The sequence below is a fragment of the Aspergillus nidulans genome, chromosome III (genome assembly GCF_000011425.1).
Source record: "Aspergillus nidulans FGSC A4 chromosome III".
In the NCBI taxonomy this organism is placed as follows: domain Eukaryota; kingdom Fungi; phylum Ascomycota; class Eurotiomycetes; order Eurotiales; family Aspergillaceae; genus Aspergillus; species Aspergillus nidulans.
The window spans coordinates 2,453,007-2,467,287 of record NC_066259.1 but is presented as its reverse complement, the minus strand read 5'-3'; the positions used below and the strand labels follow the sequence as shown (position 1 = coordinate 2,467,287).

The window sequence follows — 14,281 nt, the reverse complement described above, 5'->3', positions numbered from 1 at the left end:
GAGGATTCGTGCTTTTTATCTAAGTGCTTAAAGAGGCATAGTGTCTAATCTTGACAAGGGTGGGAGCTCTAGGTCTTGATCTGCAATACTCCCAGAAGCGAACTAGCTTCAATAAGAGGAGGCATTATTTGACTGCAGATGGTTCGAATTTTTGTGTTCATAGTGAATAAGATGAAAATCATATGTATGTGTGTTGGACATGCTCGAACCATCCTTAGTTTATCCACCACCTCCGACCGTAAATTTTGAAGGAAGCGTACATCTAGACAGTAATATTCATGAAGATATATTTGCTAATTAAGCTGATGATATAACGTAAATCCCGGGCGGTAGGTGCGTCCCGGGCGGAAGGTAGTTTTCTCATCCACCCCACTGCTATACAAACTTTCGATTTCAATAACTTGATCAATTCTTATCCAAACTAAATAAACTAAGGATGATTGGGAACCTGACAGCTTGTTCTTTTATGGCCTTGTACTCCACAATTTGTACACCTTGGGGGGGCGTGCCTAAGTCTCTCCGAAGTTGGAAGGGTACTGGAGCTTGAACCCCCCCCACCAGCTTGTAATTTATTATTTCTTGACGAAATAAGGTCCCCTGGCTTCTTTAAATGAGAGTCCATCTGTAGGAGTTATTAGACGCCTAGAACAACTCTTTTTTGCTATATTATCTGCTATAAATAAGCAGAGATCCTTGTTTTCCTGTACCAGCAACCCAGTATTGTAAATAGCCACCTCACAGCCCTTTACAAATTCATCCAGTGCCTGTTTTGAGGGGCTTAAAGGACTCCTAGAGCCCTCTTTTAGAAGCTTTTTGACTGATAAAGCTTTTCAATATACCTGACAGACTGTATAAGGCGTACAGAGTTGAGAAGAGGGGATTAAAGCAGTACCTCTGCTTGGGGGGGGAATAGGAGTTAATAGTCTTAACTGCAGCTTATCCAGTACTGCAGCAGGTAAGAAAGGATATAACCTAGTTACCCTAAATCTGCTTTGAATATTCTCTATTATAAAGACTTTCTTATAGGCTTCTGAATAAGCCTTTAAGAAATCAAGCTTGTTAATATAGTTATATCCTAGGCGTGCCTTCTACTTAATCAGGGATCTGTATACCCTCTTCAAGGGGCTAAAACAGCCCACATCCAGGGGTTGCAGGAGGTGAGATAAATAAGGAGGCATGCAGACAGGGATAATGTTATTATCCTTGTATATAGTATCAAAGGCCGGGGTCAAGTAGCTTCTATAGCTGTCTAGAATAAGGAGTATATACTCCCCCCTTTGCCACCTCTGTATAGCTGGAATAAAGCATTTTTAAAGCCAGCAAAGCCTAATTATATCTATAGTCTATCTATTATTATTAACCTTAATCCTCCAGGGCATGTAGAATAGAGAGTTCCTTAAACTATCCCTCTCTATAGTGCTTTCCCTTAAAGATAATAGTTGATAGAACTGACCATCTAGTTGAATTAATATATTTAATAGTAGTAACCTACTTATAATCCCCTGGCTGTATAAGCCATAGTTTGCCTGGTATTTCTGCTCAAGATACTACTTTTATTATTATAATTAGGCCCATAGCAAAGCCAGTTTTATTAAAGTTGTAGATATTATTATCTGATATCCCATACTCAACTTTAATCCTCTATATCTTATTAAAAAATAGGTAAATTATCTTAGGATCTTTACAAAGTACTCTCTGATAATTAATCTTCTGAGCAAACCTGGTTTTGATTTTAGGGCACCTTTTTATAAACTCTATTACCCAGTTCTTTCTAATTAGTTAAGATAAGGTTGAGGATTTATCTAGGATAAGTTGTGCTATCTCATGTATGCACAAGGGCCTGGGAGCTGCTCTATAAATATCAAGTAATACTATCTATCCTATCAAGACCTCTTCTTAATATAGGGATAGCCTATACTGGTAGTTGTGGAGTTCTGCTTGAGATTAGCAGCCATAAAGTCTCCCTCAAAGTATATTGGGATGAATTTTATATGCACGCGCTGCGGGCGCAATTTTTTGAAATTTTCTATTTTTAATGTCTTGAATCGTGCATTGGATCCTGCCCTCTTGCTCAATCAAATCTTGCTTTGTTTTACGCGCTTTTGGTGGCATGATGGTTGTTGAAAGTTGAGGTTGATAAACGCGTTGGGGTGGACGAGAAAACTACCTTCCGCCCGGGACGCACCTACCGCCCGGGATTTACGTTAGTGATTAGTTATGAATTAAGCACTGTATTAGTCAAGACATGTGCTGGATCAGATGAGCGCTTTGCCACAATTCGGTTTCTGCCGGAAACTCCCGATGTCGAAGGTGGAACTGTCGTCCCCGGTCAAACCTCTGGACCTTTCTGGAGAACAGGAACCGCACCACTAAAATTTCTCTTCCATTCCATCGCCACTTTCGACTCATACTTTGCCTTTATCAAGGGGTAGGTCCCCTCTACAAAATAACTGCCTGTGAAGTCTTTCGCTCTTTTGTGTATCACCAATATCTTGCATTCACTCAGACTGAAATATCCGGCCCACTCCGCTCTGCCTGGTGATTCATCAGGAGCTGCTTCTTTCCGTCGAATATCAACGCTCCGATCTCTAAAGATTCACCTAGAGTATAAGCACCACGAGTACAATCCCGCTCTTCTGGGTCCAGTGTTTTGCACTGTGCTTTATCGGAAATGAAGGTCTTTTCATCTCTTTGCACGTTCGACTACTCGTGGGAGGAGGTTTCAACCGCCAACTGGAGGAAATATTGTCCCTGGAATGATAAGTCGACGCATGTTGTGGGGGTAGATACTCTCTCGCGGGGGGTGGACCCCGAGACAGGAATTGTAAGTCTAAAAACAACGCGGTTGGTAGTTGTCCTTGATTAATTGTTTATAGTTGCGAACTGAGCGATTGATCACATGCAACCAATCCGTACCGCAATGGGTATCGTCGTTGTTTGGAGGTAGCCCGACCTCCCATGTTTACGAGGTTTCATATGTCGACCCTATTTCCAAGAAAGTAACAATGTGCTCGACAAACCTTACATGGGCCAATGTTTTGAACGTGCGCGAGACTGTCATCTACCAACCGTCGGTGACAAACCCTTCGTCTAAGACCGAATTTCAGCAGGAAGCGAAGATAACTGCTCTCTGCGGAGGCTGGCAAAAGATTAAGAACAAGGTGGAAGAGGCAAGCGTCGAGCGATTTAGAGAAAATGCCAAGCGTGGCAGGGAAGGCTTCGAAGCCGTCCTTGAGATGAGTCGACGAGTTTTCAGCGAGCAGCGCGCTCTCGAATCCAGCGTGGCATGATCAGTCGCAACTCCTGCATCACGTTATTGAGCGTTTAGCTTGCATAATGGCGTTCTTTCATTTCCTAAGCGTGTGGTTGTTTCGGCGTTGTCCTAAAAGATACTCTCATCGCATACTGATGACATGACCATCGCACTTATTGTTTACTCAACTTACCGGGCTCATGAGGCACGTGTTCTCAAAAGTTATTGATATCCCTTGCCATATTTTTCAAGCGAGCGTCTTGCTTCTCTCTTTTGAGATACTACGAGAGCACGACAAAATAGAGCTGTACATAGATACATATTACCTATAGTGGCTATCCTAGAAGACCCCCCAATACGACACGGCTGACCCCAGCCACCTCAGTTCTAGCAGTGTTCCGACTTGCGTCTTCAAATTCGCGTACCATGCCCGCCACAATAATTTTTCGGATTTTGGCATCTGCTTTTGTGAATAACTCTCCCAGTGCAACGGTGCAAACTGCAGGCGTTGAAATCAACGTCACAAGGCGAGTATAGCAGTCTATCAGGACATCGCACAGAGTCACAAATGTCTCAAAGTAGTCCGGCTCAAATGGCAGTGAGGGTGTCAGAAGGTACGAATACTCCTCTCCAGGTAAGAGCTCTGACGCTTCTGAATTTGGGATGGACACTGTAGCCACTGATACTGAATGAATTTCACTGATGAGTGGCCAAACTCCATAACTTCGACAACTACCCAACTCACTCATCTTCTTCAATTTCCTGATAATAAAGGAACCAGGACATGTTTTCGCTATCAGGTCGTGCGTTCGTACGCACTCTTCATGGTACATATTTGATGTTTGTCATTATCTCCCTACTCGTACTGACCACTGGCAGTGCGCCCGAATCGAGGCTCGTTTGCTCCTCAATACCAGCGGGTGGAATTGCTTTCGACGTCCGCTATCAAGGCGGCAACGGCTCTTGAGCGACAAGGCAATGCCGGGCAATCGCTGACTGCGTCTGGCCAAGTGCGGAGAGAGGTACCTTTGCCGAGTCAGGAGAAGAAGGAGGGTGCAATGCAATATGTCCTGTATGTTACCCGTATCTCTACTGTACGTTCGCTAACAACGCAAGGACGACGCTTGACCAAGTGGCAAATTGGGCACGGCAAAGTTCGCTGTGGCCTATGACCTTTGGACTCGCATGTTGTGCCGTCGAAATGATGCACCTGTCCACGCCCAGATATGATCAAGATCGCCTCGGAATCATTTTCAGAGCTTCACCGCGACAGTCGGATGTCATGATTGTCGCTGGTACTTTGACGAATAAGATGGCTCCGGCTCTCCGACAGGTTTACGATCAGATGCCCGACCCCCGCTGGGTTATTAGCATGGGAAGTTGTGCAAACGGTGGTGGCTATTACCACTACAGTTACTCGGTCGTCCGTGGTTGTGATAGGATTGTTCCTGTCGATGTCTATGTCCCCGGCTGTATGTTGACTCTTTCTTCCTTCTGTTCATTAACTGTATCATTAACTGTACCAAGGTCCACCCACATCCGAGGCATTAATGTACGGCATATTCCAACTTCAGAAGAAGATGAGGCACACGAGGATAACTCGCATGTGGTACCGGCGTTGAATCTCAGTTTTTCTCAGTAGATGTGCCGTTGATCCTGAGGATTACTGGCGATGTGACATTAGACTACTTTGCAAAGTTTTGTACAACTGGGTTTTTAGTGAGCGCTATTTGATCAATATTGGCGCTCCTTCTAATCATGTCAGTTAGAGGGCTAATATGCCATGGACCGCAAGTCAAGTATGTGGAAAAATTATACTGCGATAAAGTTAGGACCCCATTAGAAGGACCCCTTTAGAAGGACCCCTTAAATTCTGCAGAGCACTCAGGTTATCAGCAACAATATTATCATTGTCATGCTGGTCTTTGTTTGTGCCGCTATTGATACTAGGTATATTTATTCTTCCAGGCTCTAGGGCGGTCACTTTTCCGGAAGTGGCTAGTCCCGAATTTCAGATCTTCCGCTGGGCACTTTTTTTTTCCCATCAAATGTCAGCATCCTTGCAGAGAGGCAGCCGTACCTGACTTTTTTTTTTTTTTTTTTGACCCAACGTTACGAATACTTATGATTCCTATACTTGCGCTCGCAGAGGCCGTTCTTTCATATCAATTCGCCGCCACGTACAATAGGACTTTTTCTCGTGCTTTATTGAGCAATGAGCGCAACTCAAGACCGACATGGACCTGGTACCTCAAATTTGGCGCCTTTGCCGCTTAACTCGGCTCTTCTATCTCCCTGGGACTTTCTTCGGCCGACAAAAAAGCTGCGCACTGAGGTCCTAGATACTGCAAAAATATTCTTGGATTCCCTTGCTAGTTCTGTCTGCGATTCTCAAAATACTCGTCAGCGAAACTCCAAAAAACGGAAGCGGCCTGACGATGATCATCACGCGGCCTCCATTTTGCGGCTCAGGCAATTATATGTGGACGGATTTACTTCAGACCAAGTGTGGGAGCAAGCTCTACGTATCTTTAATTCCGCCGATCAAGAAATACAGCGCGATTATACTGTCTGCGCCAACAACCGACAGCCTGGTTCTTCAGAAGAAAGCCCATCTGAAGATGGTATCAACTCCTTGAGAGATGCTTCTGATGAGCCTGAGGATATCTTGGAGGATTTCAGCGATGACAACGAGCAGGGCGGCGAACGAGACGGTGAGGCTGAAGACTCGTCTCAGAGCGACTTGGAGGAGAGCGAGGATGGAGTTCATCAAACAGAGGAAGACCCGTACGACGAAGAGGATGAAAACCTTGGCACATACATTGAAGATCGATTTGGATTGAACGACGGCTTTTTCTCCATCGATGACTTCAATAAACAAACTGAGCTATTCGAGCAAAGAGATGCTCGGGGTGACGTGGAGGACGAAAGTGATGAGGAAGATATCAACTGGCATGCGAATCCCCTTGACGCACGAGGCCCTAGTACTCTTTCTCAAAAACAGGAGAAAGCTGTCGGGGTTGATGATGATTTGAGTGGAAGTGATGATGACGCTAGTGAAGAAGAGGGTCCTACTTTTGATAATATGGCTGAGTTAGATTCTGAAGACGAGGATGTTACTGCTGCAGCTGGGGCGGGTTTCTCCAATACAAGTGATATCATGTACGCTGACTTCTTTGCACCTCCACCTCGCAAAGCGTCAGCCAAAAAGTCACGCCCGTTACCCAAAACGCAGCCACGCATTACTGACAATGACATTGACCGTGCAATGGCGGATGTTCGACGTGACTTGTTTGATGATGATGAGGCATCAGTTCAAGATAGTGACAATGAGCCTGGTGTTGGTCGTACCCACCAATCGACGCACGAGAAGCAGCGCGCGCGCATTGCAGATGAGATTCGACGCTTAGAAGCTGCTAATGTGGCTAAGAAAGAATGGATGGTATCCGGCGAAGCTCGGGCAGCGGAGAGGCCTGTCAACTCACTCATAGAAGAAGACTTGGATTTTGAGAGGGTTGGAAAGCCTGTGCCTGTGGTAACCACGGAACTGTCTGAAAGTATAGAGGAATTGATCAAGCGGCGAATCATAGCCAAAGAATTTGACGAAGTCATACGCCGCCGTCCCGGGCTGTTAGACCGACAACTTACCCAAAAGGCTCGGGTTGAAATTGAAGACAGCAAACCGCAGCAGGGCCTTGCGGAGCTCTACGAAACAGACCATATTCGGACAACGGATTCAAATTACGTTGACCCGAAGCACCAGAAGCTCCTGAAAGAGCATACTGAAATCACCAACCTCTGGAAGGAGATCAGTTCTCAACTAGATACGCTCTCCAACTGGCATTACAAACCTAAGGCGCCGCAGGCAAGCATCAATGTGGTTACGGACGTGGCAACAATTACTATGGAGGATGCTCAACCCACTGCCGGTGGTGCTATACGCGCATCGGCAGCACTCGCTCCTCAGGAGATTTATGCACCGAGCGAGACCACGAGAGCCACTGGTGAGATCGTGATGAGAGACGGGGTGCCCGTAACCAAAGAGGAAATGACCCGAGAAGACAAGGCGAGATTCAGACGCCGGCAGAAGAAGATGGCTCAGGCGTCTGCTAATTCCAATCAGCCACGGTCTAGGAAAGCACTTGAAAAGCAGCAGATTGTTTCGGACCTGAAGAAGGCCGGGGTCAAATTGATTGGGAAAGAAGGCGACATGATGAACATTAATGGGAGTAAGATTGTTGGGACAGTTGATAGGAATGGGGCCCATGCGATAAAACTCTAGATTTCTACCATATCTGATATTTGTTCATTAGAGAAATTCAGCAACTTCTGACTTTTCTCTCATCCACAAATATTTTATCATGTCATTTGGATTTAAGCAGTGTCGCGCCCGTCGATACAATGATGCCCTGTACCGGGCTTTGATCGTATTGTGTACAGGTTGATATTTTCGCGCTTGTATGTTCCGGCTTCAGGGTCATCATCGATCTCGGTGACCTGAAATGCTCTCTTTGCTAGCTTTAAGAACCGAAGGTCTGCCCTTCTACGTTTCTTGAAACAGAAATAGCAGACGGAATCAGGACCCAAAAGATCGCGCAGTGTCGATATCAAGAGTGGAAAGGCAGGCTCAAAATACACACAATCAGCGGCGAGGATAACATCGGGACGCCGGGGGATCTCGTCTGAAAGGGTAGTGCCCCAATCTAAGACCGCGGCTTTCACTTTCCGGGAGAGGTTATTAAGCGCGATATTCGATTTCATAAGGGGAAGCATTGGCACTTGGTCGGTAATATATATTTGAGGTGGGCCAACTTCGCATCCAGAGGCAACCGCTAACCCAACAAGCCCGCCTCCAGCTCCAAGCTCAAGACTGTCGATAGTCAGTCGGACTTGTTGTCTAGCAATATGTGGAGGCGACAGACATTGTCTTATCAGCCAGACTGAAACGGTGCTGACGAAGCATATATTTGGCCAGGACCATGCCGGCAGGCCACAACTGGCCACCACATCCTTCTTTCAAATCCTCCTTGAGAAGTAATGGCCGTTGTAAGAGACCATCAAAGGAAACATAGCTCTGCCCCGCTTGCTTGATTTCTCTTGCCGGGACCAAAGACTCGCTTATATCAAGGGGGTCATCTGAAGTAGCCGAACCTGGGTGTATATCTTCCATGAGAAGAACTGAGAGCTGGCTCCTGCGAGACGCTTTGGTACAATGACGGCTTGCAGTTGTCGGGATTTTTTTTTGCGGCCTTTCAGAAATATTCTGGCCCCACTCCCGCTCTAAGTTCTGTGCAACATGCAGAACGGAATCTAGGCTTAGCAAAGACGGAACGTTCCGTATTAGATCTACTCCTTGCAGGATTGTCTTATCGCAAGTCGTTACAGAATTTTTCATTCAATGCAGGGCACATATTCTCAATTGGCAAGTTGACAATTGAGTCTCGAAATTACTCTATTTTCGGGCGGGTTAATGGATACAAGCTTGCCAACAGACTGGAAAGGCCTGGACCACAAACGGAGCTACATCTGAGTATAGTACCAAGTAACTGACGTCATGCAAATACCGTAGGAACCCCTCCACATCATGATCTCTCAGGAAATGATCTTGAACTATTGGTTTATGGCGGAGTGCGCTAAAGCTCTTCCATTTTCTTGTTAATGGCTGGGGGTTCTTGTATCATGACGACGTCACTGGTCACATACATTCTGTGATGCAACTGGGATCAGCTTACTCGCACTAGTAGTCACTGCCTACATTATGTCACTTTACGATATCAGAAATTCTATATAAAGAGTTACATTGCCTCTGGAATCAAAAATTCATTACTTTTTATCTATTTTATTGATTTTGTTGACTTTTTTCACCACAAATATCCAACAGACCAAATCAGCAACAATGGCAACACTCCACTGTGAGCTTCTAACGACACCCTTGTTCCTAATTAACGCTAAGAATTGCAGACCTACCCCCGGTGAAGCCCTCCGCTATCGCTGCGGGAACCATATTTACCCACACTGCATCTCTGGGCATTCTAGCCCCTGTCTTTGGCGATACATATCACCGCGCCCAGGCCGCCAATTCGAAGGAGGAATTTGTTAGGTCTAAGGAGGCTGCTGGAGCTGCGGCAGCTTGGGGTAGCTCCCTTGTTGGGAGTGCCGTGCAGACTTATGGAGTTGCGGCCCTGATTAATGCGACTGGCACCCTTAGCTATAAAGGAGCAGCCTACCTTGGTAGCTTGATTTTCTTCGCCAGCTCCGCTCCCAGTGTATGTTTTCCGCTGCCAGTCTACGCATGCTATCTAACCGGATATTTTAGTTCGTCAGCCAGATATTTACCGAGAAGAGGCCTCTAGACACTGTTGCCGTTGGTGCCGTCGCAAGAGTCTTCGAGACAGTTGGCCTGAGTTTGTTTCTCACTTGGTGGGGAACACGCACGAACCCATTTGATTAAGTAGGCTTCTGAACCTATCTTGTACTCTGTGCTGTGATGTCTGCCTCCAATCAGACTGAACTTCGATGATGCTATGTTTGTGACCTACTGTGGATTGATTCTTGACAATTATATTACATTAAACGTTTTCTGCGCTTCCGACCAAGATAATCAAATAGAACGTAGTATCCCGTCCATTTGTGATTGATGAGGCAATATACAATAAATCTTAAAATTTAATTCATCAGCCAAACAACTCTCTAGCCAGTAAACTGACCCTTCATGAAAGTATTGCTATCGTACGCACCATGTTTATACTGCCACATTCTATGGAAAAGCCATTCCTCATCTACATGAGCGAACGGGAGTGTAATGATTATTTCAGGCATACGAGAACACAGTATATATTTGTATCTAATAAACAAAGTTTCTAGAGCTTTAGGCAAAGGTGCGGCAAGGATACCTTTTATGACGTTAGCCACGCTGATATCCGAAAAGGCAATGCGAAGGAGAACGTACACATTTGGATATCCGTGATCATCGTCGATCTGATACTTTGAAGAAGAGTTCAGGTTACAAGGTGTTGGTGGCAAACCATTGGGACCTAGGACGCCTCTAATGCCATTCTTGTCCTTCTGGAATAAACCCGCCAAACCCCGCTCCTCACCATGTTGCTTGAGTGAAATCAGCTGTTTCTCGCCCGCCTCGCCAATCTGCAGGACTTCTTCCTTAGGCGCTGCCTGGCTTCCCACAGTAAGAAGGCCAACAGCATCCGCTTGGTTCACCGTGCTGACTCTCGGGTAGTTTCTGCGAACATCACGCTTCCAGTATGGGTTATCAGCGATGTCGCCGGCTGGGACCGTGACGGGGTCATCGTAAGACAGCGGGGGAAGAGCTCCTGGGGTGGGCAGACGGAACTGAGAGTTCAATGGCACACCGGTTGACCGTTCGGGATCGATAGCAAGTATGCGGCGGAGGCGCTCCCATAAACCGGTAGATTGAACAGAGTATTTCTACGTTGCTGATTAGAAGTAATTGGGACAAGAGTTTTACGATCCTCACATGTTTGATAGAAACGACATTCGATGCCGACTTGGCCGCGTTCACGACGTTGCGGGCCATGATGGGCTGAATTCTGCTTGATGCGTTAGCATGACTACTGGTGTGTGATCACTGTTGCAGTCCAGGTATCAGAAATTGAAAGCACTTACTTTACCCCGTTGCACTGCTGGGAATAAAATGTATGTTACCTGAGCGACGGTACATCGACATTGAGGTAGAGACAAGGAGCAGATATGTTTCTCGGAATAATGATATTCCGCTTCCGCTAATCATATTCGCTGCAATGGTAAGCTGTTACGTAGATACATGGAGTACTCTCAAGGTATTCTCTAAGAACTTGGGACAAGTAAGGATATATATTTATTAAATCGTAAACCGAGTCCATAAATATATATCTGTGATAGGAGCAACCAAGGCAATAAATTAAATCAGCTTCCTAGTTACTACAATGACGACATTCTCGCCTCGAAGCTCTTCCAGTAGGAATGACGCCAAACATAGATGCAAACTGAAAATAGGTGTTCGCTCGCTTATACAGCGAACTAGTTAGGGGCTGCAATTCGTCATATGCGGATATCAGATGCGCCAACGACGAAGACCGAATATGCATAAAACCAACACCGGAAAAACTTCAGGTCTCGGCTATGCTGCCCTGGACCTCTTTTGGCATCGAGAGAACCAATTGCTGCACGGCCTCCACAGTAGCGTCTGGACCACCTGGCTGGAGAAGAAGGATTTTGCCTGCTTTATCTATAACGCAAACACCCCTGATGGTTCCACGAGGCGACTTCTTGAACCCAATGGCGCTAATCAAAGTTGACGCTGTGTCGCAGAGTAGGGAGTATGGCAGATTTTGCCTTGATTTGAAGTTAGTGTTGGCTTTTGGCGAATCTGCCGATAGGCCGTAGATGGCCAGCCCGGTTGAGGTTAACTTATCAAACCCATCACGAAATAGGCAAGCTTGTTTTGTACCTTGGGTATGTCAGCGTCTGGCTTGTCAAACAGGATGCAGGGAGCGTTTGATTAAACCAAATTGCAGTCATCGATAACTGACCATCGAGCGCACAGAGTAGACTTACAGCCGGGGGTCGAGGCCTTGGGGTATGTAAACAGCACAACGCCAGCTTTGCTTTCGTCAACAAGGATCTTAAGGGTAGTCTTTCTGCCATCATTTGTCTCAAAATCACCACCAAAGCCATTCAAGTTCACCACGTCGCCAACCCTCAGTATACTTTCACAAGTTAAGGCGGTTGTGTTTCCAGATGGCTTTAATGTTGTGGCGGGCACCTTGGTTTTGGTCCGCTTCGCTGACTGCTCTGGAGGTGCTGCTGTCGTTTTGCGCTTTCGCAGTTCAACCATTTTGGGTTTGTTTGTGGTTGGAGAAAGACTAGGTGCGATTGCCGAATTAGAGATTGTGGAAATGGTTTCATAAAGGTATGAGTGCCCTTTTTCTTTGTTTATCGTACTTGGCAGCATGTAAGCGGGAGTTTTGCTGTGCGTCTCCCAAGAGGATTCGTGCTTTTTATCTAAGTGCTTAAAGAGGCATAGTGTCTAATCTTGACAAGGGTGGGAGCTCTAGGTCTTGATCTGCAATACTCCCAGAAGCGAACTAGCTTCAATAAGAGGAGGCATTATTTGACTGCAGATGGTTCGAATTTTTGTGTTCATAGTGAATAAGATGAAAATCATATGTATGTGTGTTGGACATGCTCGAACCATCCTTAGTTTATCCACCACCTCCGACCGTAAATTTTGAAGGAAGCGTACATCTAGACAGTAATATTCATGAAGAATATTTGCTAATTAAGCTGATGATATAACGTAAATCCCGGGCGGTAGGTGCGTCCCGGGCGGAAGGTAGTTTTCTCATCCACCCCACTGCTATACAAACTTTCGATTTCAATAACTTGATCAATTCTTATCCAAACTAAATAAACTAAGGATGATTGGGAACCTGACAGCTTGTTCTTTTATGGCCTTGTACTCCACAATTTGTACACCTTGGGGGGGCGTGCCTAAGTCTCTCCGAAGTTGGAAGGGTACTGGAGCTTGAACCCCCCCCACCAGCTTGTAATTTATTATTTCTTGACGAAATAAGGTCCCTGGCTTCTTTAAATGAGAGTCCATCTGTAGGAGTTATTAGACGCCTAGAACAACTCTTTTTTGCTATATTATCTGCTATAAATAAGCAGAGATCCTTGTTTTCCTGTACCAGCAACCCAGTATTGTAAATAGCCACCTCACAGCCCTTTACAAATTCATCCAGTGCCTGTTTTGAGGGGCTTAAAGGACTCCTAGAGCCCTCTTTTAGAAGCTTTTTGACTGATAAAGCTTTTCAATATACCTGACAGACTGTATAAGGCGTACAGAGTTGAGAAGAGGGGATTAAAGCAGTACCTCTGCTTGGGGGGGGAATAGGAGTTAATAGTCTTAACTGCAGCTTATCCAGTACTGCAGCAGGTAAGAAAGGATATAACCTAGTTACCCTAAATCTGCTTTGAATATTCTCTATTATAAAGACTTTCTTATAGGCTTCTGAATAAGCCTTTAAGAAATCAAGCTTGTTAATATAGTTATATCCTAGGCGTGCCTTCTACTTAATCAGGGATCTGTATACCCTCTTCAAGGGGCTAAAACAGCCCACATCCAGGGGTTGCAGGAGGTGAGATAAATAAGGAGGCATGCAGACAGGGATAATGTTATTATCCTTGTATATAGTATCAAAGGCCGGGGTCAAGTAGCTTCTATAGCTGTCTAGAATAAGGAGTATATACTCCCCCCTTTGCCACCTCTGTATAGCTGGAATAAAGCATTTTTAAAGCCAGCAAAGCCTAATTATATCTATAGTCTATCTATTATTATTAACCTTAATCCTCCAGGCATGTAGAATAGAGAGTTCCTTAAACTATCCCTCTCTATAGTGCTTTCCCTTAAAGATAATAGTTGATAGAACTGACCATCTAGTTGAATTAATATATTTAATAGTAGTAACCTACTTATAATCCCCTGGCTGTATAAGCCATAGTTTGCCTGGTATTTCTGCTCAAGATACTACTTTTATTATTATAATTAGGCCCATAGCAAAGCCAGTTTTATTAAAGTTGTAGATATTATTATCTGATATCCCATACTCAACTTTAATCCTCTATATCTTATTAAAAAATAGGTAAATTATCTTAGGATCTTTACAAAGTACTCTCTGATAATTAATCTTCTGAGCAAACCTGGTTTTGATTTTAGGGCACCTTTTTATAAACTCTATTACCCAGTTCTTTCTAATTAGTTAAGATAAGGTTGAGGATTTATCTAGGATAAGTTGTGCTATCTCATGTATGCACAAGGGCCTGGGAGCTGCTCTATAAATATCAAGTAATACTATCTATCCTATCAAGACCTCTTCTTAATATAGGGATAGCCTATACTGGTAGTTGTGGAGTTCTGCTTGAGATTAGCAGCCATAAAGTCTCCCTCAAAGTATATTGGGATGAATTTTATATGCACGCGCTGCGGGCGCAATTTTTTGAAATTTTCTATTT

General features: G+C 45.0%; 7 protein-coding genes across 7 annotated transcripts, besides 2 other annotated features; 4 read left to right on the top strand and 3 right to left on the bottom strand.

Annotated features, from left to right (window-relative positions):
- Window positions 1–3,923: a sequence feature (contig 1.73 1..3923(-1)).
- Window positions 2,462–3,643, top strand: ANIA_04295 (putative mitochondrial protein sorting (Msf1)). The gene is made up of 2 exons (XM_656807.2): window positions 2,462–2,824; window positions 2,877–3,643. Exons 1-2 carry the CDS (start codon window positions 2,672–2,674, stop codon window positions 3,288–3,290), a joined length of 567 nt encoding a protein of 188 aa, XP_661899.1. The 5' UTR covers window positions 2,462–2,671; the 3' UTR covers window positions 3,291–3,643.
- Window positions 3,924–14,281: a sequence feature (contig 1.74 2030..12387(-1)).
- ANIA_04297 (NuoB/complex I 20 kDa subunit family protein) lies at window positions 3,965–4,875 on the top strand (the record flags this gene model as incomplete). Its single annotated transcript, XM_050611771.1, has 4 exons — window positions 3,965–4,080; window positions 4,133–4,325; window positions 4,370–4,725; window positions 4,781–4,875. The coding sequence occupies exons 1-4, from the start codon at window positions 4,038–4,040 to the stop codon at window positions 4,873–4,875; spliced, it is 687 nt and encodes a 228-aa protein (XP_050467758.1). The 5' UTR covers window positions 3,965–4,037.
- Window positions 5,357–7,535, top strand: ANIA_04298 (rRNA-processing protein MPP10; the record flags this gene model as incomplete). Its single annotated transcript, XM_656810.2, has 1 exon — window positions 5,357–7,535. Exon 1 carries the CDS (start codon window positions 5,469–5,471, stop codon window positions 7,533–7,535), a length of 2,067 nt encoding a protein of 688 aa, XP_661902.2. The 5' UTR covers window positions 5,357–5,468.
- Window positions 7,628–8,476, bottom strand: ANIA_10539 (uncharacterized protein; the record flags this gene model as incomplete). The annotated part of the gene is made up of 2 exons (XM_050611770.1): window positions 8,176–8,476; window positions 7,628–8,123 (listed from the first exon to the last, which is right to left on the bottom strand). The coding sequence occupies exons 1-2, from the start codon at window positions 8,421–8,423 to the stop codon at window positions 7,628–7,630; spliced, it is 744 nt and encodes a 247-aa protein (XP_050467757.1). The 5' UTR covers window positions 8,424–8,476.
- ANIA_04299 (DUF1761 domain-containing protein) lies at window positions 9,081–9,843 on the top strand. The gene is made up of 3 exons (XM_656811.2): window positions 9,081–9,165; window positions 9,215–9,519; window positions 9,570–9,843. Exons 1-3 carry the CDS (start codon window positions 9,150–9,152, stop codon window positions 9,702–9,704), a joined length of 456 nt encoding a protein of 151 aa, XP_661903.1. The 5' UTR covers window positions 9,081–9,149; the 3' UTR covers window positions 9,705–9,843.
- On the bottom strand, window positions 10,091–10,924 carry ANIA_04300 (putative NADH-ubiquinone oxidoreductase 21 kDa subunit). The gene is made up of 4 exons (XM_656812.2): window positions 10,895–10,924; window positions 10,746–10,818; window positions 10,203–10,696; window positions 10,091–10,146 (listed from the first exon to the last, which is right to left on the bottom strand). Exons 2-4 carry the CDS (start codon window positions 10,803–10,805, stop codon window positions 10,122–10,124), a joined length of 579 nt encoding a protein of 192 aa, XP_661904.1. The 5' UTR covers window positions 10,806–10,818; window positions 10,895–10,924; the 3' UTR covers window positions 10,091–10,121.
- On the bottom strand, window positions 11,377–12,221 carry ANIA_04301 (thioredoxin peroxidase DOT5; the record flags this gene model as incomplete). Its single annotated transcript, XM_656813.2, has 2 exons — window positions 11,377–11,717; window positions 11,825–12,221. 2 exons carry the CDS (start codon window positions 12,219–12,221, stop codon window positions 11,377–11,379), a joined length of 738 nt encoding a protein of 245 aa, XP_661905.2.

Coding starts and splice junctions, on each gene's coding strand:
- ANIA_04295 (XM_656807.2), top strand. CDS start 2,672: ATGAAGGTCTTTTCATCTCTTTGCACGTTCGACTACTCGTGGGAGGAG. Junction 2,825..2,876: donor TGGACCCCGAGACAGGAATT/GTAAGTCTAAAA, acceptor AATTGTTTATAG/TTGCGAACTGAGCGATTGAT.
- ANIA_04300 (XM_656812.2), bottom strand. CDS start 10,805: ATGGCCCGCAACGTCGTGAACGCGGCCAAGTCGGCATCGAATGTCGTT. Junction 10,697..10,745: donor ATGTCGTTTCTATCAAACAT/GTGAGGATCGTA, acceptor TCAGCAACGTAG/AAATACTCTGTTCAATCTAC. Junction 10,147..10,202: donor GATCACGGATATCCAAATGT/GTACGTTCTCCT, acceptor ACGTCATAAAAG/GTATCCTTGCCGCACCTTTG.
- ANIA_04299 (XM_656811.2), top strand. Junction 9,520..9,569: donor TCGCCAGCTCCGCTCCCAGT/GTATGTTTTCCG, acceptor CGGATATTTTAG/TTCGTCAGCCAGATATTTAC.